The sequence below is a fragment of the Amphiura filiformis genome, unplaced genomic scaffold (genome assembly GCF_039555335.1).
Source record: "Amphiura filiformis unplaced genomic scaffold, Afil_fr2py scaffold_54, whole genome shotgun sequence".
In the NCBI taxonomy this organism is placed as follows: Eukaryota; Metazoa; Echinodermata; class Ophiuroidea; order Amphilepidida; family Amphiuridae; genus Amphiura; species Amphiura filiformis.
The window spans coordinates 621,984-645,404 of record NW_027305518.1 but is presented as its reverse complement, the minus strand read 5'-3'; the positions used below and the strand labels follow the sequence as shown (position 1 = coordinate 645,404).

Below are 23,421 nucleotides of genomic sequence, written 5' to 3'. Positions count from 1 at the left end.
TACACATTTTATGGCAAATGATTAAAATTGATATTTTTGATATTTAACAGTACTAAAGTAAACTTTATAAATCTGATGATTTATACTTTAAGTGTATGTAGGTGAGATGAAAAGCCGACGATCAATTGAAAATTTTGACCTTTCGTATTGAAGATATGAATTTTTCGTCCCAAAACACCAAAAAAAAATTTGGGAAAAAAATCCATATCTTCAATATGAAAGGTCAAAATTTTCAATTGATTGTCGGCTTTTCCTCCCAGCTACATACACTTTAAGAATATATCATTAGATTTATAAAATTTACTTCGAGGACTGTTATATATCAAAAATTTGAAAAATATCAAATTTTAATAATTTGTCATAAAATTTGTATTATATCGTGAATTTCAAAAATGAAAATTATTTGATATCAGAAAGACATTCTTCAGTATTCAGAATGCAATTTGATATGTCTGATGTGCTCTCATGTCCCACAAAAAATACTGTCGAAACGCTTCAAAACGCTCATTCCAGATCCCTTAACAGTGCCCTCTTAAATTAAATTTTTAATAATATTATGTGAGCATAACATTAGAAAAGGCAGTGGATGGGAGCGCTATAATGGTGTGTATGTAATTTTGGGAAGCAGTGGTATCCGGGAGTGGTATAGTATTACCTAGATTGAAAATAATGATTTACGTGAGGTAGTGGTTGATGCATGTAGTATTGCCAAGATTAGCCAAAAGGAATTGAAAAATAAAGAAAAAGGGACAAAATTTCGACTATGACATAGCCTACTGTATCATCGGCAATGGACAGTCCCAAAATATGTCCACAGAAATAGACATACGTGTAGCTGGAGCATCTGCAATGGATAGTCCTTACCTTATATGGTTGCAGAAATAAACTCTCTATACCACCCTCTCTCTATACCACCCTGTGCCATCAGACATGAAGAAATGGGGCTATTCAGGTCCTTGCCGACAGCATGCACAACCAACTTCTTCCATTTAAGCTTCAATATGTTGTATTTACACATTTCATGATCTTTTCTTAGCTCACCGAGAACAGGGTTTCCGCACTTTGAAGCCTTTAAAATTCAAGGACTTTTCAAGGACTTTCAAGGTCCAAAAGCATGATTTTCAAGGACTTACCACAACACATGCGGCAGTTTTTTAACGAAAGTGACAGCTCCTCTCTACTCCCCAAATTTTGTCAAAATTATACTTTAGGTAAAATTCCAATTTTCAACGACTTTCAAGGACTTTGTGCAAATTTCCAGGACTTTCAATGCCTAGAAAAGGTATTTTCAAATTCAAGGACTTTCAAGTAAAAACATGATAGTTAGCATATGTGCTTACTATTGAGCGCTTTTAAAACATGCAAACATGAAGAGCCCCATCCACAAAAGTTTAAGGGTTTTGAACAAATCATCAATACACATACGAACAAGTAACCCTGCAAAAGTGTGTCTCAACCCCATTAGCTCAGTTGGTAATGCGCCGGACTTTACGCCAAATCTCATGTTTTTAAAAGCGTTCGATAGTAAGCACATATATGCTTTTTACGGTAGTTTTTTATTACCAAGATGCAAGTTAGATAGATTAGCAAACTTACCAGTGTTGCAGCTCCTATGTTTATATTAATCAGCTGCCATAGCCGTTCAGTTGCCATGTTAAGGAAGTATTCTGGGTAATCCATGGCACCAACGTTATTTACTGAAACACACAAAAAAAACACTATGACACACATTTACATTTGCCACATTTCAACACAAGTTACATTTAATACTTCATATAGGCTAGCTCTGGCTGTTATCTGAAATTGCCTGTTTCTCAAAATTTTTATTTTCGATACCTACTGTGAATTTGTTAATGTGAACTTTGTGTAATTTTAATGTTTTTTATAATGCAACTTGCATGTTAATCAGTATCTTGCTTGCTGCGAAATGGTTTGAATAAAAATGAATAATAATGTGCTATTCTATTTAAAATCCACACTCCCCCTGTGGAAGATTTTGGAAATATCTTCCACAGAGAGAGTACAAATTTCAAATGGAATTAACACATTAGCAGCTCCATGAAACTCATTCTCCCACTGCTGAAGTTCAGGTTGAATCTTTCTCAGAGGGTGTATGAAATTCAAAGAGCTGCCTAATATGTTCATTCCATTTGAGTTCAGACTCCCCCTGTGGAAGATATTTCCAAAATCTTCAACAGGGGTGGTGTAGATTTTTACTGGAATAGCCCAATGTATGAATTTAGTTTTATAACATTACAGATAACATCCAGACATTAGGCTAATGAAAGTTGATCCCCAGTTTCCCGTTACATAGTTTTTCATGACTGGGTAGGTGACTGTTTCATTATTCATTATTCATTATTTTCAAACTTTCATTATCGGTGCAAAGTTAATTACGGAATGCTATGTTTTGAGGCCCAAATAAAATAATAAAGTATAGTTAGTAATGACCATGCTTCACTTCAAAACAAATTTTAATTAAGCACATCTTCTTTGGAATCTTCAAATTAACCTATAGGTTGTGCAACATATGAAAGCACCAGAAGTCCATGATAGTCTTTGGAGAACCACTTTTCCATATAAACACACTGTGTCTGTGTGTTCTATTGCACACTACTTTTTACAAACCAAACTTACTCTCCACTAGCACATCTTTGGAAGCAATATTTATACGGAAATTAGTTTGTCTACTTGCACAAACTGGAGGTTGCTGGTAAAAATCATCACAGGGTGCACGTGTTAATAATAAAACAACCATGCAAGAAATTGACAAATAAATCATTTTATTTATAAGTTTATTTTATTAAATACATATATTTGTAAGAAAGCAGAATAAATTTGACTTCAAATTTTATTTATTTTATTTATTTTGATGTTGTCTATATATAGCGCGCTACATAGTGCACGGTAGAAATGCTTTCATATTTGTTCATACGCTGGTTCTCGCGAACTTGGCTGTCTCTCTTTGTGTTCGGTCTATCCATTTAGTGGTAGGAGAAACTTAGATGCAGGGAATTGCTAGTCTCCAGTAAATGCGCCTCTACGATATCGCCATTTTACCACATAGTTTAACCCAGCGTTTGCAAAGCCTATTCGGGCCGGTCAGGGTCGGCGTAAAAGTGCTTAAAATACGGTCGGACGTGAAAGATGACATTAAAACTATCCTTTTTCTTAAAAACTTGAAAAATGTGAAATAATGAAATAATGGAAAATAATGAAATATTTGATCGGCATTTTTTTCTGACCGGAGTCGGGTAACGGGAAACTGGGAGTCAACTTTCATTAGCCTTACGGATAACAGCCAGAGCATAAATATACAATGTTGGTCAAATTTATTTTTAATTTTGTTATTTTAAGCTAAGTTTTCGGGTCATTTAAAGCCAATTCAATGATGTAAAATAAAAGAAAAAATCCTTACTATCTTGGCTACTTAACAGTAGTTTTCTATAGGGATATAATGTCAGAATTCTGACATTAATTCAAAACTGCTTGGTTTACTTAAAAGCACAACAAATTAGTTGGGGCACATGTAAATATTACAAATGTGACAAGATCAAGGGAAATGAGTCGCATGTCGCTAGTATTGATTTTGAGATATTGGCAAAGAAAGAGTTCAAATTCTTTTGTTTTACATTGTTTTCAGCGATTGATAAATTGACATAACTTCGCAAAGGAAAGTCACATCAACATGGGGTTTTCAGTTTCTGACTTTCTGAAAGCTCTAAATGTCCTCTTTAGGAGCCTATGTAAAACACATTTTCGACCAGGGTCGACATGTGAGTGATGTGACTCATTCCCCTTGATCATGTCACAAATATGCCAAAAAATAAAAATCATTATGGCTCTAACATACATGATGTGCATAGAGGCTTTCACGGTGGGAATCTATAACAAGGATTCAACAGGGTATGATGTCCTATGGAAGTTGTCAAGCTTTTGTCAGTGTGGCTCTGACTCTTGACTTCTGTAGCAATGGCGTAAATTTCTTTTTGACATTGCAGACTCGAGAGGGGAGTGTGGTTGGAAAACTACTTCTTGAAGTATAGTGAATCCAGCACATTTTGGCAACTGAACTAGTTTATGGTACAAATGTGTAAAGCGCATGGAAATTTTTGCCATATTGAAGCTAAAATGGTGAACTATGGTGCATAAGTGGAACAAATTCACGCAATGAGCACACATATTGGCACTTTTTAGGCTAAAATGGCAGAAATATGAGGTTAATTTGATCAAAACCTCATACAAGCATCAACAATGGGTGATTGTATATGGACCATCCCACTTATCAAAATATTGGGAGTGCTTTATCCCCCAATACCCCCAGGTACACTGTAACAGCATCAGCCAAATTCAAGCACACTAAGATGCATGGGACATGCTAGTGGCATAGTGTGGGTCATCATATTGGGGGGCACCGACCATGATGGGGGGGCACCGGGTCTGATGGGGGGGCACAAGCCATTTTTCGCCATTTTCCTATGGGATTTTTAAATTTTCAGATCGATTGGGGCCACGTACCCCCCTGCCCCATTGATGCTACGCCACTGATATATGCTTGTATATTATTTTATTTAATCATCTTTATTACCATGAAGAAGAACGTATAACCCCAAGATCAACTGAGATCCATACCGATCTCAGGCAAGGGTAAACACAATTACAAACAGCAAATATACACATAAATAACATACTACTCCATAATGTCACCTTTGCTGACATGCTTGATCTTTTCAAACTTTTCTGAAAACAGTCCTTGTTAATGGGCAGCTTTATAGAGATAACTAATTGCACTTTGAAATACTCTCGGTCATAAACCTTGCATTCAGGTCACTGAAATGATGTAAAATCAACTAATATAACTAAAGAGGGGTTCTCGAACCATAGACTTTGGACCATGGACTTTGGGACTTTGGCAGTATCATGGTATTCAGCAATTCAGGAATCACTAGGATCCACAACATGCTCATCTATCAGGGAAACAGTATTCAACAGTTCTTAAACCCCAATACATTTGTACATTCAATGAATGGTATTTGAAGATTTTGCGTACAAAAACTCATACTCTGCAACTTGAGGTCAAATTTTGCATTATGATTATGTAATTGAGGTTATTGGACTATGCCATTGAGATGAGGCTCTTGTTGTTCATAGTGAATTCAGCAAAAACTGATGTTCTTACCAAGTATTCCCACTTCTAATCCTGTCAGCTGGTCTGATATTTTGGGATATATCTCCTGGCCTTGACTGAAATCTGCCTTTATGATATGAGTCTTCACATGAAAATTACTTTCTGTTGGAGTAAATAGTGAGAAGTAAATTAGTAGTTTTTTAAATGAATCATGAAGCACGGAGGCCTAATGGTTAGGGCGTAAGCTTCATAATCGAAAGGTTGCTGGTTCGAGCCCCACCACGGCCAGTGTGTTGTGTCCTTGGGCAAGACAGCTTTGTTCCCAATTGCTTCAGTCCACCCAGGTGTAAAATGGGGAGCTGCTGGGGGTAATCACAATCTAAGGTGGCTGAGAGTACCTGCGCATCAGTTGTGGACTTGTGGAAGCGGAAATGATTCTGATATCTCCTAATGGCAGCGGAATAATTGTTAAAGTGGGCTGGTACATTAAATCACCGACATTTAATGTTATTAAAACCAATAATGGCAATAATCAGGAACTTGGCCATCTCCAGCAATGATTGAAATAAGGAATACATGGAGGTTGGCCTGAGGACAACCCAATAAGCATTCTGCTTGTCCTCAAAATATTTCAGTTGTCCCAAAAATATGTGATATTTTTAGGTCCAAATTTTTTTTTTAAATTATGTTTATTGCTTTGGAAAACCTGTGCTGGCTTCCAAATGTGCATTCTGGTTATGCGAATCTTGATCAATGGCACCATTGGTTAACTCAGTGAAATGGTTAATTAAAAATATTCAGAACTACATGTAAATATGCTGAACAGGTGGACATCACAGCATACGGCCTGCTAAAAGCGGTGATTGGTATATCTTTGTTGATGATACAAAAGATGTTTAAACACGACAAGTTAAAAATTTATGTCAAGTTTTTTTTATTATTATTTATTAATCATTATTTTGGAAGTAAAATATAGTGGTTGTTTGTCGGACAAGTGCATTTGTAGACAAGCGGACAAGATGACAAGTGCTATTTTGAACACTGCCTTGAGGTCCTAGTGACATTTAGGGCTCTCAACTAACAGGTACTTTTGTTCTCGGGTACCCGATTGAATTTTGGGGCAGGAAACCGGGTACCCGAAAATACGGGGAAAAAATAAAAATAAACACATTTTTTACAAAAACTGAAAAAAAAGAACAAAGAACAAGATATAGGCCCTTACTTGTTATTCAAGGTTGGAAACCAGAGAAATACTTTTTTTTAAGTAGCAGTATTTCTCTGGTTTCCAACCTTGAATAACAAGTAATTAAGCTCCTATAACTTTTTTTTTTAATTTTGTAAAAAAAAACACAAAAAAAAACATTTTTCGGGTACTTTGACACATGAATTTTGACCCGGATAAGCCAAGCTAGGACGGGCAGGAACTCTGGTACCCGGGAATTGGTGAGAGCCTTATTTACATGTAGTGACATTATACCATTTTTTGTCTTTGACACACTGAGGCATCTGCTTCACTCACACATAAATATGCTTTCTTTTAAATGAGTGTTGGTGTAGTACATGTATGCTAGTGATTTGAGAGAACACTCGCGATTTGAATGGTCAACTAAGGCCTGGGTGCTTAATCTCGCCGATTAACTCTTCGGCGTACCCGGAACCTAAGCCGCAGACCCACGCCGATGCACATGCTGAGAAATAAAATACTGTTGCGATATGCACTAACAAAATGTGTGTCTGCTCGATGAAAAGCCATGTTCAGTCACCCGTTCATCGGCTTGATCGGCCCAACTCCTGCATTTCTCGCAACCGGCTTATAACACTTGACAAAAATACCCTTACAAATTAGTGTCCTTGAGTGTGTTGATTCTTTGCCGGATTATATCGACTGATCCGCAAATTGCTCACGGTGAGTAAACTCAAGTAGGTACTACAATAAACATTAATATAAAGGTTTCGAGTAATGAATGACAAACTGCAGAACAAGAAGATGGCAAGATGTTGCGAACTCGATCCCCATAACTGCTCGCGATTTCGCAACCAGGGATATGGATGCACTATATTAATTCGTCGGCGTACTGCGGCTTGAAACTGCAAGCCGCAGGAGAGCCATCGAAATGCTCCGAGACGACGCAGAGTTAATCGGCGAGATTGAGCAAAAGGCAGTCCCTGAATCATATGCGCAGAATTGTGCACTGATATCACTCTCTTGCTCACGTGATAATAGTCTTAAGGGCAGAGTAATGGGAGAGAACATGGACCTTTTCGAGCTTAATTATTTCTGAATTGTATGTCCAAAGTATATAAAACTATACATTTTTGGAAAGGAAATGAGTCAAGGAATCCCATGGTGACGTCAGATTTGTTCAAAAATCTCAAGTTTTTGAAAAAATCACAAAAATTCACTTTTTACCCCAATTTTTTGTGACAACTTAGAAAAAAAATCTGTTCGAGTAAAAAAATTCAGTTAGCTTTTCATGAAGAGACATGAACTTAGGGAGGGTTTTTTTTTTTTTTGAAATTCGTCTCTTTTTTGAAATATTGAAAAAAAAACATGTGAAAAAAGCCATTTTGTCACTCTATTAAGCTAAAAATTGCACATAAATGGTGTATATTTTTGTTTAAAACAATTAAAAAAAAAAAAATAAAAAAACCTTCCCTAGACTTTGATGTACTCTAAAGGATAGTGCAAAAAGTTTACCCTTTGCTTGCATATTTTTCGAGTTATCTTAATGTCACAAAAATCGCGCAATATTGTCAAAAGTGAACTCTGAGAAATCGACGTTTTAGTAAAAAAATGTCAAAATTATGCACAAAACGTCCTTAAATTTTAAAACGGTAAGACTTTCACACTTGTAAAAGCTGTATCTGGTGCATGGTCTAAATATGCATCTTTTTGCACCAATGAATCTATAATCTCTGCTTTCAGTGCGCCAAAATTCAAAATAATTAAAAAATCCAAGTGGCATTTTGACTGCAAATTTTTGTTTTGTTTACACCACATTTGCTGGCGTTAACAACATACCGAATGCGCCTTGACTGCGTTGGACATACGCATGAGAGTTGCGCATGGCGTCACGCTGACGCGAATCGCACGCAGTAATCACAATATTCGCATTCAGCGCATTTCTGACTCATTATTTCGCGCCAATTTACTAAGCTGTCTTGAGCCATGTGACTTTTTAGAGTTGAAAAGAGTGAAATAAATCAAGCAAAAATACGAATAAATATTAGCAAGTTGTATTTTATCAGTTTCAAGTGAAAGAATACATCTTAGTGTTGATAAATATCAAAAAATCTCAAATTCCGTCGTGGACGAATGTGTCTTCCATTACTCTGGCCTTAAAGCTGCACAACTTACCTAATTCTTTGGCTACCCTGCGTAGTTTCTCAGTTGATCTGCTGATGAGAACAATATTAACCCCCATGCTAGCTAGCTCTTGGGCATATGCCTTGCCAATGCCATCTGTTGAACCAGTAATAACTGAAAAACAGATCAAAATAAATGTGATACTATGTCAGTACAGCACTGGTAATTTGTAAGGTGAACAACATCAGAGCCAAACAGACCACACCACAGTACACCATGCTAACGAGTTTCTTAAACTGATGCTAGAATAAAATAAAATAATGCTAATTTTTAATGCACAGGCTAGGAAAGTCTGTTACCTTTCCATAAAGAGCAAGTGTGCAAGTGTACAATTGAATTCTGAAATCAGGGAGGATTTTTTGAGGGATGGACCACTTGCAGGTGGGGTCCAGTAGAGTGAGTGGACTGCCTTACATGTAGGGCCCATGGTATGTGGGATCAATGGATTTTAGGGTATTTAAAGTGCAGAAACAAGCCCTTATTTGCTTCTTTTAGTAAAGAAATGCATGCAATGAAAAGTTTGAATGTAAAAGCATGTGCCGCAAACGCTGGCCCATCAAGGTACTCGGCATGTGTTTATGGTTTACTGCAATTTATAAATTTGTGTGTATTAAGGGCTGGGGTATGAGCGTTTGGACAGTATTTATTTTGGGACATTAGAGCACATCAGACATATCGAATTGCATTCTGAATACGAAGAATGTCATTCTGATATCAAATAATTTTGATTTTTGAAATTGCAATTTAATACACATTTTATGGCAAATCATTAAAAATTGATATTTTGATATTTAACAGTACTTGAAGTAAACTTTATAAATCTGATGATTTATACTTAAAGTGTATGTAGGTGGGATGAAAAGCCGACGATCAATTGAAAATTTTGACCTTTCAGTATTGAAGATATGGATTTTTTTTCCCAAAACACCAAAAAATATTAGGTCTTTTTGGGAAAAAAATCCATATCTTCAATATGAAAGGTCAAAATTGTCATTTGACCGTCGGCTTTTCCTCCTGCTACATACACTTTAAGAATATATCATTAGATTTATATAATTTACTTCGAGGACTGTTTATATATATCAAAATTTGAAAAATATCAAATTTTTATAATTTGTCATAAAATTTGTATTATATTGTGATTTAAAGATATGGATTTTTTTCCCAAAACACCAAAAAATATTAGGTCTTTTTGGGAAAAAATCCATATCTTCAATATGAAAGGTCAAAATTGTCATTTGACCGTCGGCTTTTCCTCCCTGCTACATACACTTTAAGAATATATCATTAGATTTATAAAATTTACTTCGAGGACTGTTATATATATTTTTCAAATTTTTATAATTTGTCATAAAATTTGTATTATATTGTGATTTAAAAAAATGAAAATTATTTGATATCAGAAAGACATGCTTCAGTATCCAGAATGCAATTCGATAGGTCTGAGGTGCTCTCATGTCCCACAAACAATACTGTCGAAACGCATAATAAACGCTCATTTTGGATCCCTTAAGGGAATTACCGACTTACCATCACTGTACCTATTGTCTCCCCATTGAATGCATTGCAGTGCACACAATTCTCAAAGAAAGGGAGGCCAAACAAAATCATTGCAACTTTCTTCTTTGCGTGCCTCCAGATAGGCCTGCGTAGCAAGCACAAAACATGGTCTGTAATTCTCGGGGTCTTAATCAAATTGAGAGCATACTACTTGATCTGGGGACTTGTAGGAACCCATGGATTTGATTCATTGTATCTTTTGGGTGGGTTCAACATTCATTGAGCTAGCAAAACCTGCAATCTTCATGGGAGTAATTTACTTAGTGCAAAAGTGGTCACAATATTGGAGCTGCAAAATTTCTTAATTTTCATGATTTGGATGTATTATATTGAGCAGCATTAATTGTGATGTTTCTACAATATGTCATCATCATCATCAGTCGGCTGCGGAGCAGGCGACCACAAGCCTTCTCAAACTAATGCAATCCCGGGCAAGCGAAACAATTTTGCTTGGCTGCAGCATCCCTTCAGTATCTCCCAGGAGGTGCTGGACATACTGTAAGTACAGTGTGCGCGGCCGTCCCAGTTTCCTCTTCCCATGTGGTGGAATATAAAGCGCATATTCTTTCACAGGCTCGCCATCTGCAAGACGCAGTATATGGCCAAGAAATTTGAGTTGATGAATCTTGACTCTGGCAACCAGTGGAATTTATTCCAGGTATGTGTGTGTGAGTGATCAAGAAAGAAACAAGAAAAGGTCACAGTTGGTGGAAGAGAAGATACATTGCTTGGCAAAGTTCCCATGTCAACAAGATCATTCAAAACATTTCACCAGTTGTTGTAAATCTTCTGAATCTTGTCACTCCCACAATTTAAAATATTCCCACGCCCGGGCCGGCCGGGCCTGTCCATTGAAATCCAGGTGCACGTGCACTTCGAGGGTTTTGTAGAAAATGTCAGGGGGTTAGCGACCAGGGTCTATGCTCTGTACCACATTCCATGTCCGCCGTCACCATGACGACTCGGGATAGGATGGTATACAATACCACAACAACATGTGGTTACTTGTCATACAGTTGGAAGAGGCTGCATGATACATGTACATGATACAAGAAAAGATTTTTTTTAAATTTCCAATTCATTCTAATCAATTTTCCATGTGATTTCTCTGTGATTTCTTTGTTTTGATAATAAAAATACATGAAGACAAAAAAAAGAAAAGGTTTTGAAATTCACTGACAATATTATTGTTTGTATTTAAAGTTTGTTGCAAAGCTTTCCATTGGCAAAGGGGCACGCGTGGTTGACCCCAATCGATTTGAATATTTAGAAAATCTCATAGGAATATTGCCCAAAAAAACCTGACTACATCCCGCGATCCCGCCCCCCCCTTACGAAATGAAATCCCGGTACGCCTCTGTTTCACGCCATGAAGTTGACAGCCCTGCCCCCCCCCCCAAAAAAAATCAGGCCGTGTCTCCGGGGGGACCACTGATATACCAAAATTCAAAATTGTTGGCCAAATTTAAACCAGGTCATATTGTCTTAGTTTTTACAAATTTTCCCAAATTTTTTTGTGACAACTTCGAAATTTTGACTTGACAAAATTGGGGGGCGGTTATTTTTCGAGAAAATTGAAAATAAATTAAAAAAAGGACCCACTCATATACCAAAATTGGCTTTAGGAGTAGGGGTCATTGATATACCAAAAGGCCGAAAATGCTACCCATATTTGCGGCGCACGTCCCCGTATGGCTATTTGTACTTAGTACCCCCTCCCCCGGTGCCCCTCCCCCACAATAGGATGACTCACGCTACGCCACTGAATCTTTATAATCGATCTTCCCACGGGCGAAATGGCATGATATCCGAATAAAATAATAAAGAAGCTACAAATACCGTAACATTCCTGACAACATTTTTATGTAATACAACTGTGTTTATAATAAACCAAATCATAAAATATCTGTGACCGATCGACCATCACTGTCCCATAGTTTCTTTGTCACTGCTTGAATGGGAAGATCCTATATAGGAAACAACCCATTACGCGATCTCATTGGATAGTATTTTGCTTTGCGGCCGTGTGGGTCACGTGATCATATATTATTCATAATTTTAAAGCAAGAAAAGGCATTGCTTTGCGTACATGTACGGTATGCATAATCCTGTATTTACCGCACTCGATAAAAAGTTATGAGATTTATAACTCAATAGAATAAAATTGGACATTGGTTACCCTTATGTTGGTAAGGGGATGTGCAATAATTATATGATCCCTGGGGGAGGGTCAACTTAGGGGAGGGGGTGTAAAGATTCACAATACACCAAATGACCCTAGTGACCCTTAGCATAAAATTATATGTGGCATTTTTGCACACATTTCGGGAGCACCTTTCAAATTTACACTCTAGAAAGGCTTTTAGGACGTTCAAATATGCAAAGAATTTTTGACTGGCCGGGGTGCTACTTTTGGCAGGCCAAGAGGGAGGGGGGGGACCAATTTTTGTCACACGATTTGAAGATTCCCCCCCCCCCCCCGTGCTCGTAGTTATTACACCGCCCCTTCTGACTTCGAAATATGGGCTTCAATTTCGTCAATACTGCTGTTACATAATGACGCAATCATCCATCATAAAAATTAAGCGTGTGCCGGAAATTTCCGTTCTTTTGAAGGAGCACCAGTGTGATACATTTTGAATGCGAGCCAGATGGTTGTGTCAGTGTGCAATTGGTTTCACCATTCACAATACACCAAATGACCCCAGTGACCCTTAGCAAAAAATGATAATCTACATGTCAAATGATTGATCAACCTAAGTCTTAATGACCAAAACACTATAATAAATTCTGTTTGCTTTTTAAATTATTTTTTGGCAGGCCAAGAGAGGGCAGGAAAGGAAAATTTTGCACACATTTAGGAAGCACCTTTAAAATAACACGCTCTAGAAAGGCTTAGGAAAACACTACACAAACGTTCAAATATGCAAAGAATTTTTGACAGGCAGGGGGGGGGGGGGGGGGAATTTTTTGGCAGGCCGAGAGGGAGGGGGGAACAATTTGAAAATTCCCCCCCCTCCCGTGCTCATAATTATTGCACACGCTTTTATGACTTTGGGCTTCAACTTCGTCAATTTTTTGTTGTTGTCAAGGTTCATTTCAAAAATACCAAATGACAATTTGAACTTATCCTCACTTTTAAGCAATTTATAAACAATTTCAATTTGTTTACACTTTCGCTGGGATCACTGAATGGGACTAAGTGATAGTAAAGCTGTCATGACCCTAGTGACCATTAGCATAAAATTACATTAAAAGATATAGAAATATATGTGGCATTTTCCAATATTACTGATTTTATCAAAAATTGATCATCTACATCTACATTGATCAACCTAAGTCTTAATGATCAAAACACTATAATCCTGTCTGCTTTGTTAATTTTTTTTTGGCAGGCCGAGAGGGGGGGGGGGGCAAGTAATTTTTGCACACATTTAGGGAGCACCTTTCAAGTAACACGATCTAGAAAGGCCGAGTTAGGAAAACACTACATTTATAAACGTTCAAATATGCAAATAAATTTTGACAGGCAGGGGGAGGTCATTTTGGCAGGCCGAGAGGGAGGGAGGGGGAGGAGAATAATTTGACAAATTTACCCCCCCCATGCTCATAATTATTGCACAGGCCCTTTGACTTTGGGCTTCAACTTCGTCAATACTGCTGTTTTCTTTGTTTTTTGCCAAGTTTCATTTCAAAACACCTAATGACAATTTAAACGACTTATCCTTCACTTTTATAAACAATTTTAATTTGTATACACTTTCGCTGGGATCACTGAATGGCACTAAGTGATAGTAAAGCTGTCATCCCTTACATAATGACGCAATCATCCATCATAAAAATTGAGCGTTTGCCGGGAATTTCCGTCCTTTTGAAGGAGCACCAGTGTGATACACTTTGAATGCGCCCAGGTGGTTGTGGGCAATTGGTTTCACCATTCACAATACACCAAATGACCCTAGTGATCGACCCTTAGCATAAAATTACATTAACAAAATATGGAAATACCGGTATATGTGGCATTTTCCAATATTACTGATTTTATTAAAAAATTGATAATCTACATGCTTAATGATCAAAACACTATAATTCTGTTTGCTTTTTTAAATTAATTTTTTGGCAGGCCGATCAAGTAATTTTTGCACACATTTAAGGAGCACTTTTCAAATAACACGCTCTAGAAAGGCTTAGGAAAACACTACATAAACGTTCAAATATATCATATGCAAAGAATTTTGACAGGCAGGGGGGGAAGCCATTTTTGGCAGGCCGAGGGGGAGGGAATTTGAAACTTTTACCCCCCCATGCTCATAATTATTGCACAGGCCACTCACACCTCCCTCCCTCCCTCCCTCACTGCATGTTGCATGGAAATAAGTATTAGTGAACAAAATTAAATGACTTGGAGGGTTTCCTGCAGATCTGTTTGCTTGATAATTAAATTATAAAGCTCTTTCATTTTATGAACCGTCAAAATATAAATCGTGTTTCATTGATTTTTTTTTAATTGAAAATATTGTTATGAAAATCAACAAAATCACCCAAGTTTGTCAAATAAAAATGCACATTTTAATAGCTGAAAATGGCGAATGCGGGTTGGGAGCTGGGAGTGGACTTTCTATAAATAGTACGGTACATGTATTTTGACGTCTTTGGTGGTATTATTATTGTTTACATCAGTCATCATGTACTATATAGTATCATACCACGTGTATGCGATGCGCACCACATCACATTCCAGAGTAAACTCCATACCTCGCGGTAAGGCTGTTGTGGTTGGCCATTGAATATTGAATTTTGTTCCGGGATTATAAATCAAATTTGGACAAAAAGCAGGAAATAGAAAAAGGGGGGTCATTGAGTACCTGAATTTTTTCCGGAATTTTTTAAAGGGGGTCATTGGGTATTAGGTAGGACAATAATACAAAAAAGGGGGTCATTGGGTACAAGCCGGTTTGAAATAGGGGGTCTATCCCGAGGCACATGATGCATATCCATAATGGAAGTGTCAAATGCCCCCCGGACCGGTATAAGCATGGAAATGGTATAAGGTATACAGGGATGTGCCGCTCTGATGGGTCGCTTATTTGAAATCCCCAAACATGAGTCACGATTTGAGAAAAAAAATCCCAAAATGGTCAACTGTGTGAAATCAGCCGTTTTTAGGCAAATAATCCCTGGCCGGCCCTGTACATGGGTCCCGATTTGAAAAAAAAAATCAAAAACTATCAAATCAGTAGGGTTTCATAGTTCCAGCGGCACATTCCTGTCAAATGTAATCCCCCGTGACATGTCTAGTTTTGTAGTTTTAATCTTTTAAATAAACTGTAGCCCCCCCCCCCCGAAGTAAAATGAAAACTGTCCACTTTTTCAGTAAAATTGTTGACGCCCGTATATAGGTTTCTGACCATAATTGACCTCATATTTGGCAAATTTAGCCTAAATTATAGTGCAAATGTTTGCGGTCTTTGCTTGAAATTGTTGCACTTTTGCATCATTGTCACTATTTAAGCTCCAATATGGCAAAAAACAAAACGTACGCTGATGTGTTGTCTCGGTCCTAGATTTCTCCGTAGTCCACTTGCCCATCTGTGTATCTGATTTATTAATTAATCATCATTGATTTCAAATTTTGTCTTTTTTATATGAGGATGATGAAGGTATACTAATGTGAACATTGAAGGTCACATCCATACATTAATTTTCAATGGTGTTTAAAGACTTTTAAAAGGCTCTTCAAATGTTTCTATATGACTGAAAAGCATTACTAAATATCTCAACAAAAACAACTCAAACTGATAGGTAGAACAAGGTTTTAACGTACGGCAGCCTCAAACAAAAGATGATGTAATTTTGGTTGACAACTGGTATACCAGCTCTAGACCCTTTAGGGACTGGCTATCTCCTAAAATCTAAGGACATATAGGAATGTAAGTATAAAAAACACTCATATTTATCTTGCAACCTTTCCAAATGATCACTCTGTTGCATGTTGTCCCAAAGCATGTGCCAAAGTCAAAAACCAAAAAGTGGCCATTTGGTGTGAAACGGGCCCTATTTATTATCTCAGAGAGTCAGAGAACTTATTATCTCAGAGTCAAAGAACTAAACACACAAGTTTTATATATCACAAAAGACTTGATGACCAGTGCTGTTGAAAGCAGATAAAAACGGGCCAAACTGAAAATTTATTGTCCCAGCAACTGAACCATTTTAACTGTTGGATAAAGCACGCAAACTAATGTGGTATTTACTAGAAAATTCCTTCTGGTGACGGAGCACCAATGAGGAAGTATTTTTGTATCGCATCGCCGAAATTGAGTATTTTTGTAGGCCTACCACAAGTACCACATATCGCAGACAATGTTTTCATTTTCATTTCGCACATTTTAGAATGAGTCATTAATAAACAGAGGAAGCGAAAAGACCGACAAACGATTTCCAGGAACTGAAAAGCTCCAAACTTAAGTAATCTTGGTCGACCAAAAATTTTTTTGTCTACCAACAACTAAAAATAATCTTTTCATGTTGACATCTTAATATTGACGAACCTTGTGCAAGTACAAGTATACAATGTAACATCATAATTTCTTAATATTATCTTAATATTATCACAGCGGACTTTAAAGATTATTTTGTACAATTTTGACATTAATTTATTGAAAAACCATGTTGTAATTTCTTTCATTTCCTGATTAGCCTTGTATAATGTTGCTATTATCTCAAGAGAACTAAACCTATTTTGTCTTGTATAAAATAACATGTATACAACCTTAAACTAAAGATAATAATTATTACTTTACGTTGAAATTTTATTGACGAACTATGTTATAATATTTCTTTTTCTAAACAAAAAAGTGAAAATAAAACTACAATTTCCTATTTTACCTTTAAATTTTCAACAAGTTTTGAAGAGAAAATTTATTTTGCAGCAGTGACTTAATCTGTCTACTATTGCAACAGATATTGGATACTTTCTGCAGATAATGCTTGTCGCAAGCCTGCACTGACACATAAATGAATAATAATAAAATAATAATAATACAACGCATTCCGCATAGGTTTTCAATTTCTCACAAGCTTTGAGGCTCAGATTTAATTAACGTGACTAAACACGCATGTCTTTAACATTATAAATTTTGATGACCTGCTGTTGAAAGCAGATAAAAACGGGCCAAACTGAAAAATTAGTGTCCCAGCTACTGGATAAAGCACGCAAATCAAATGGTATTTACTAGAAAATCCCGTCGGATGATGCAGCACCATTAACCGCATCGCGGACAATGAAGTATTTTGTACCGCATCCTGCACTCACATCCTTTAAAAAATATGGGTCGGTCGGTTGGTAAAATATTTTATTTTACACAAAATATTCCGTTCACGTGCTCTTGGGGAATTGAGTCGGTCGGTAGACAAATTTGTTTAAATTTTGAAACCCATCATCCATAGTGAGCTATATTTAACTTCATCCTGATTCCTGTGTGTGTGTTTTAACAGATATTTTGAGATCATATGTAAATATCCGAAATATGACTTTTTTGCGACATAAAACCAATAATTGTAGTATTATTTAAACCTCCGAAATCGTAGTTTGTGCGTATTAAACTGGCATTTCGTGATCCACAGCCTCATCCCCCCACTTTTCTCAAAGAAAGTTGAGATTTTTATATCACTGGAATACTCGGGCTACATAATGTTTATGTACAAAATATTTCTTGCAGATTAATTCGTTTAGCAAAGATATCGCGAAATTTGAATTTTGGGAATATGCTTTTTTCGTGGATATGTACTGAAAAATGTCATAAAAAGAGGATGCTAGGATCACGAAATACTCCTTTAATACGCTAGAACAAAAATCAAGAGGTTTAACGACCCCCCCCGGGGGGAGCACTCACTAAAATGGGTGACGGGGGATGTGCGGCCACATTGACCCCACTTTTCAACTCCCTCTCACCCAATGACCCCCTTATGATGACCTCCCTTTTTTGTTTTCCCCTCCTTCCGGCTGGCCAAAAATTTCTCACCACCCCCCCGGGCTCATAATTATTGCACAGCTCCTGATGTGAACTCGTTTCCAACATCAGTTGTCCCGGACGGCTGTACACATTGACCACAAAGACCACCGCCCGGCGTTACCATGGTTACAACTCGATGCATGGTACCTACCAATGATGGGACTTCCCTTCTTCGAACCGTTTAATAACCGGTTTCTTCCAGCTTAGCTAGATCTTAAACTATATGGCAACCTTTTATGTTGGTATAATAAGTTAATACGATCAGAGGAAACGTTTGGGGAAGAAAATTAAACACTTTCGGTACAAAATGAAAGATGTCAAGTAACAATATATCGATATTCAAAAATGAAAACTCAATAGTACGGACGACTCCTATCTCCCAATAGATTTTTTAGGTGGCAAAAAACCGCGACAACACAGGAAAATCCCCAATCAGAGTGCGTGTAAATAACATACTTGACCCGTTGATAACCTATCATATTGGGGAGCGGTTGGGGACCATGTGCATGTAACCATGGTAACCAGACGGAACGCCGACAACACAGGTGTGCGTGTTTACAAACATAATTTTGATATTGACTTTTAAAATTCAATATCAAAATGTTTTATCCGCAGTGACGGTATCGGGAATTATGGGAGGGGGAGCAGCGAGAGGGAGGGGAAACAGATATTGGTATATAAAGGGGCTGGCATTTTCTTCGGAAGGGGTGAGTCCCAAATATACTGGGGGTCATAAAATTGGAAAGAAAAATAGGGGGTGGTCATTATATTTTTGATGACCAAAATGTAGGGAGTCACAAGATGACCACAGATAGTGTGATTTAAGCCTGTTTAGGGGGTAAGGTGTATCAGTGGTGGTGGGGGGGGGGGGGGAGGTCATAAAATATTTATTTTCGAAATAGGGGGTTGCAATTTTATTGGCGCTGACTTTTTGTAAATTTGGAACCCCCACGCCCCCTTCCGAGAAAATGCCAGCCCCCTAAACGTGCGGTGAAAATTTGTTGGAACTTGGAAAAGTTTCTTCTGCACCCCAATCTCCCAGTGGCGTGTGCAAAGGGGGGGGGGGGGGGGGGCGATGCCCCCCCCCCCACTTTTGTTGGTCATTCGGGGAAAAACGTTAAAAACGTCAAAAGTTGCTCCTAATCAGACTCCATTCGGGGAACTGAACAACCTGCACCCCCCCCCCCCACCCACTTTCAATGGCTGTGCACGCCACTGCAATCTTCCTCCCTTTTTTGTTAGATTCTTGAGCTCTGGGCCCTCCAAAATCGGGGTCAACAGTTTACAACTGCCGTTCCGTTGGCAAAAAAATATAGCAAGATGGCCATCCCATCCCCCCTCCGTTACGAAAAACTGGCTACACGCCACTGTGTACTCCCCATTCCAGAAAAATACTGAACTATTTTTTTTGAATAAAAAAATATTATCCTGTTTTGCCAAATGAAACATAGCTAAATCCTAATCTTGAAGTCCTAACTAACAATAAAAGTAAAATTTTAATATTTAGCCCACCCCGAGATCTACGCCTATGGTGGAATAGATTTCTAATGGGATTGGGAAAAATTAGGCCAAATAAAAAAATAAACATGCTTCACGTCCCCTCCCGCTTCCTTTTTTGAGGTTTCTTTAATTTAATTTTTATTTTTTGAAATTCAGTTATAACTTTCTATAGCCTTGCAAATACACAAGAAACACTTTTATAAAGTTTTGTGATAATTAGAGGGGGCCTATCTCTCAGAACAACAAATAAAAAGAGGCCTCCTCCTTTTTCCAGGCATTATTGTTATACGCTAAAACAGATAGCTTCTAATTATGGGCATTTACACCGATTTTGAAATAAAAAATTTTCCTCTTCCTCCATTTTTTCAAAAACCCGGACGTGAAACATGTTTTTTATTTTACTTGGCCTTATTGGAAGTAAAGTGAATCCGAAAAATTCTTAGCCCCCCCTCCCCTCATAACTATTGCATAGCCCCTGATAATATGAACTCGTTTCCCACACTGTGATTGGTTGTACGTCCCGGGTTGTATGTACTTCTATACCATACCCATACCAGACATCGACCACAAAGACCACCGCCCGGCGTTACCATGGTTACAACTCGATGCATGGTACATGTACCAATGGTATGGGTTTGTTGGCAATATTCCAGCTGTTGCCATGGTACTTAATTGTATATGTATTGCAAGTTCCCGGGGTACATTTCAAAATTTCAAGCCATTTTTGCGATGGTACTGAATGATAGTGAATTGGGATTCCCTGCACTGGCGGGCCCGCCGCGCTGAGCGCTATCGGGATCTATGTCAAGGCTGTGTTCATTGAATTGAATTTTCTAGTGTAGTCAGCCAGAATATTAAAGATGCGAACTTTTTGGAACAATATCAGCACGAAGGCGAAACAACGCTGCCTCCTTCACCCTGATTTTCACTGATCTCCGATAGGCTTCGTGTGAGGTTAGTAACAAGAAAGATGATGTTTCGGCTCATGGTAGACATCGGGCAGGCGAGCAGCAGTGCAGGGCAATGTCCATGGATCGCGCAAGGGATACCATCACTGATCCTTGACTCAATCCATGTGACGCCTTTTTGGACATAGGATACAATGTACCAAAGATAAAACGATGACTACGTTTAAAATGGAAATGAAATGCAACAGTCTTGGGTCTATGGAAAATGGAAAAAATAAATTAATGACCCTATACCATCGGTGTGCATGTGTTGTCATGATGAGATGGAGAACAAGCATAACAAGTATCTGACAAGAAAAATGCCGTCATCGGACGATTGAAAAAAATACGAAAAACACTGCTGAAACGTACAAATATTATGTCTTGCCTGATTTAAAGCAATACAAGCAATATAATTTAAGGTAAGAAATGTGCAAGATAGGCAAGTCTTGTGATAATTTAGGCCCACATGAAGTATGTCTATAAATATCAAAATAAATTTACCTTCAACTTGATCCCTTGATGTTTCAAGTTGAACTTCTTGTTGATTTTTAAAGCGGGTAGTCCTACACGATGTGTCGATCGAATTCAAATTATTGTTCAACCTTCAAGGATCGAATCACCAATAGGACCTTTTAAGAAACTGCTTTCATTTTTATTTTATTTAATTTAATTTTAGCATTCCTAGAGTTTCTGGAGATTCAACACGGCGAAAATATATCTTACGACTGAAGAGTTTGGCTACCTGGCCCGCTAGCATCGGGCCGCTATCTAGGCTCGCTACGCTACCGCTCATTCAGCTGGCCGGGGTTGCGCGGCTGGCCTCCATCTATATATCACTGGACTGTACTGTCGATGCTTCCACGACTCCGTGGATGATGATGTCTCGATGCCGGGGTACACGCAACTTGAACTTTGATATTGAGATGAAAACCACATAACAACAAACAGTAAATTAAAGCCAAGAAAAATTTTTCTTTTTCCCCCATGAGGCCTGGGTTGCATTGTCGTTGAATATAACTGTAAACCGTTGCGGTCATTGATTGCGATCGAATCGAGATACCTAGTAAATCTGAATTGCTTTCACGCGGTCCACGAGGTCAGGAAAAATCACGAAATTCACCAGCAGCTGACTGTCCCCGACGACTCGTGAGCGGCTTCATGCTCATTCACGACCACGCACGCTCACTCACGCTCACTCACCCCCACTCACTCTCACTCACGCTCACGATCGGTCACGCGCGGTACCACGAGTGATCACTCGTGACACGGCAGGGTCATTGTGTCTTGTAGTTCAGTGGTCATGAAAGAATTCAAAAGATAACCTCTGCCCCAATAATCCCAAGCTATTGTCTGAAACTGCACCTCGGAAGATGTATGGTAAGAACTCAGTCCTCAAATGATAGACATATTAATGACCAAAAGATAAGTGACTGACTATCATTGTGAGGACTGAGTTCCGCAGTCTAGCGTGAGACTGTGAGAAAGTGAGTATTAATTAATGTGACTCGCCAGTAAAGTACGTCTAACCTGATTGGTTTACAAAACTACTTTGATAATTGCTAAGCCAGTCAGCGTGCTCGATGCAACAACCTTGTAGAGGTTTTCGAGAGGCGAATTCACGTGGTGATCCAGCGATCGAGTATAAATTCAGCTTGACAACTGCTCTCGCGCGAGATCGCAGGTGCAATAACAATACATGGACACAATCACTGACATTTACACAATGGAATAATGAATTATTTATGACATGCATCGGCTGGATTTTACGATCGAGGTAAGGTTTTTGGCCTGTCCCTGCGTGAATATCCTTAGTTTTCAGCATCAAAGATACTTTAGGTATGCTAGGTTAATTCAAATTTGCCATCAAACTGCATCAAATTAAAGCCCTTGAGTAAAGAAAGCCAAAACTGAAAACATTTTTGTCATAGCACTTTCCGTAACAAAGTTACATCTTGTCAAAGATTGACTTTCATCAAAAAGATTCTGCTAGCAAAGTTCCCCAAAACGGCATTTAGGGGTGTTTCTAGATCTTGTCTCATGGCGATAGCAGCTTTTTTAATGGAACTGCTATCAAAATCCTCTAAAATTCCATGTGCGACTTGATTATCCCCATAAAAAATCATATATTTGGGTCAAGTGAAGTATAGAAAACATATTTATGTAGGTTTCCTTCACCAGCCTATTCTCGAAAAAAAATCAAATTTCTATGTAAATATGCATTGTGTTTGGGCCCCGGTCTCGGCGAATTTCGCTGACTAGCAAATGTGTTAACTAAGGTTTGCCTGGGATACCTAGATACTTGCGATGACCAGTTTTTTGCGGACACTTTGATAACAGGTAACTTTTACAGGTCATAGGGTAGAAACTATAGTTGTACAATTTGTACGAAATATACATTTTGTTATAGGCCTAGTAAAATGTTTACAAAAATATATTGGTCCATACGTTGTGCTTGTATTCAGTTGTTCGACGTATAGCGTGAGAGTTGACAGCCCTGACCAGGAGCCAAAATGTTATGACATTGGGTAAATGGCTCCTGATGCCTGCTTGTGCTTATTTTGGAAACAGGACGGTTCGCACCCTTTCAATTTCGGACCCGTGCACTTTCGCCCCCTTTCAATTTCGGACCCGTGCACTTTCGCCCCCTTTTTAAACCGCGGGTAATGTGCTGCTGTTGATTGATGATGCACTATCGATCGTTTCAACTCCCGGCGGCACAGTGGGGTGTTGTATGTGTATAGTATTGGTTTATGCCCCCAGCATACTTTCCTGCCGCTTGCCGCTGCGGCAAGCGGCAGGGCGTTTCAACCAATGACAAGCCTTGATTGTGTCCGTTTGTCTGCAATGCTTGCGTGCGCCACGCCGCTCAGCGGCAAGCGGCAGGGTAGTATGAAACCAGCT

General features: G+C 38.3%; 1 protein-coding gene across 1 annotated transcript in view; it reads right to left on the bottom strand.

Annotated features, from left to right (window-relative positions):
• LOC140144419 (inactive hydroxysteroid dehydrogenase-like protein 1) overlaps positions 1-23,421 on the bottom strand; it is a 66,479-nt gene that overhangs the window by 37,963 nt on the left and 5,095 nt on the right. Inside the window, exons 2-4 of the mRNA XM_072166227.1 lie at positions 8,487-8,609; positions 5,180-5,290; positions 1,597-1,697 (exon numbers count right to left, since the gene is read on the bottom strand). Coding sequence (XP_072022328.1) covers positions 1,597-1,697; positions 5,180-5,290; positions 8,487-8,609 — 335 coding nt within the window. The remainder of the gene's footprint in view (positions 1-1,596; positions 1,698-5,179; positions 5,291-8,486; positions 8,610-23,421) is intronic.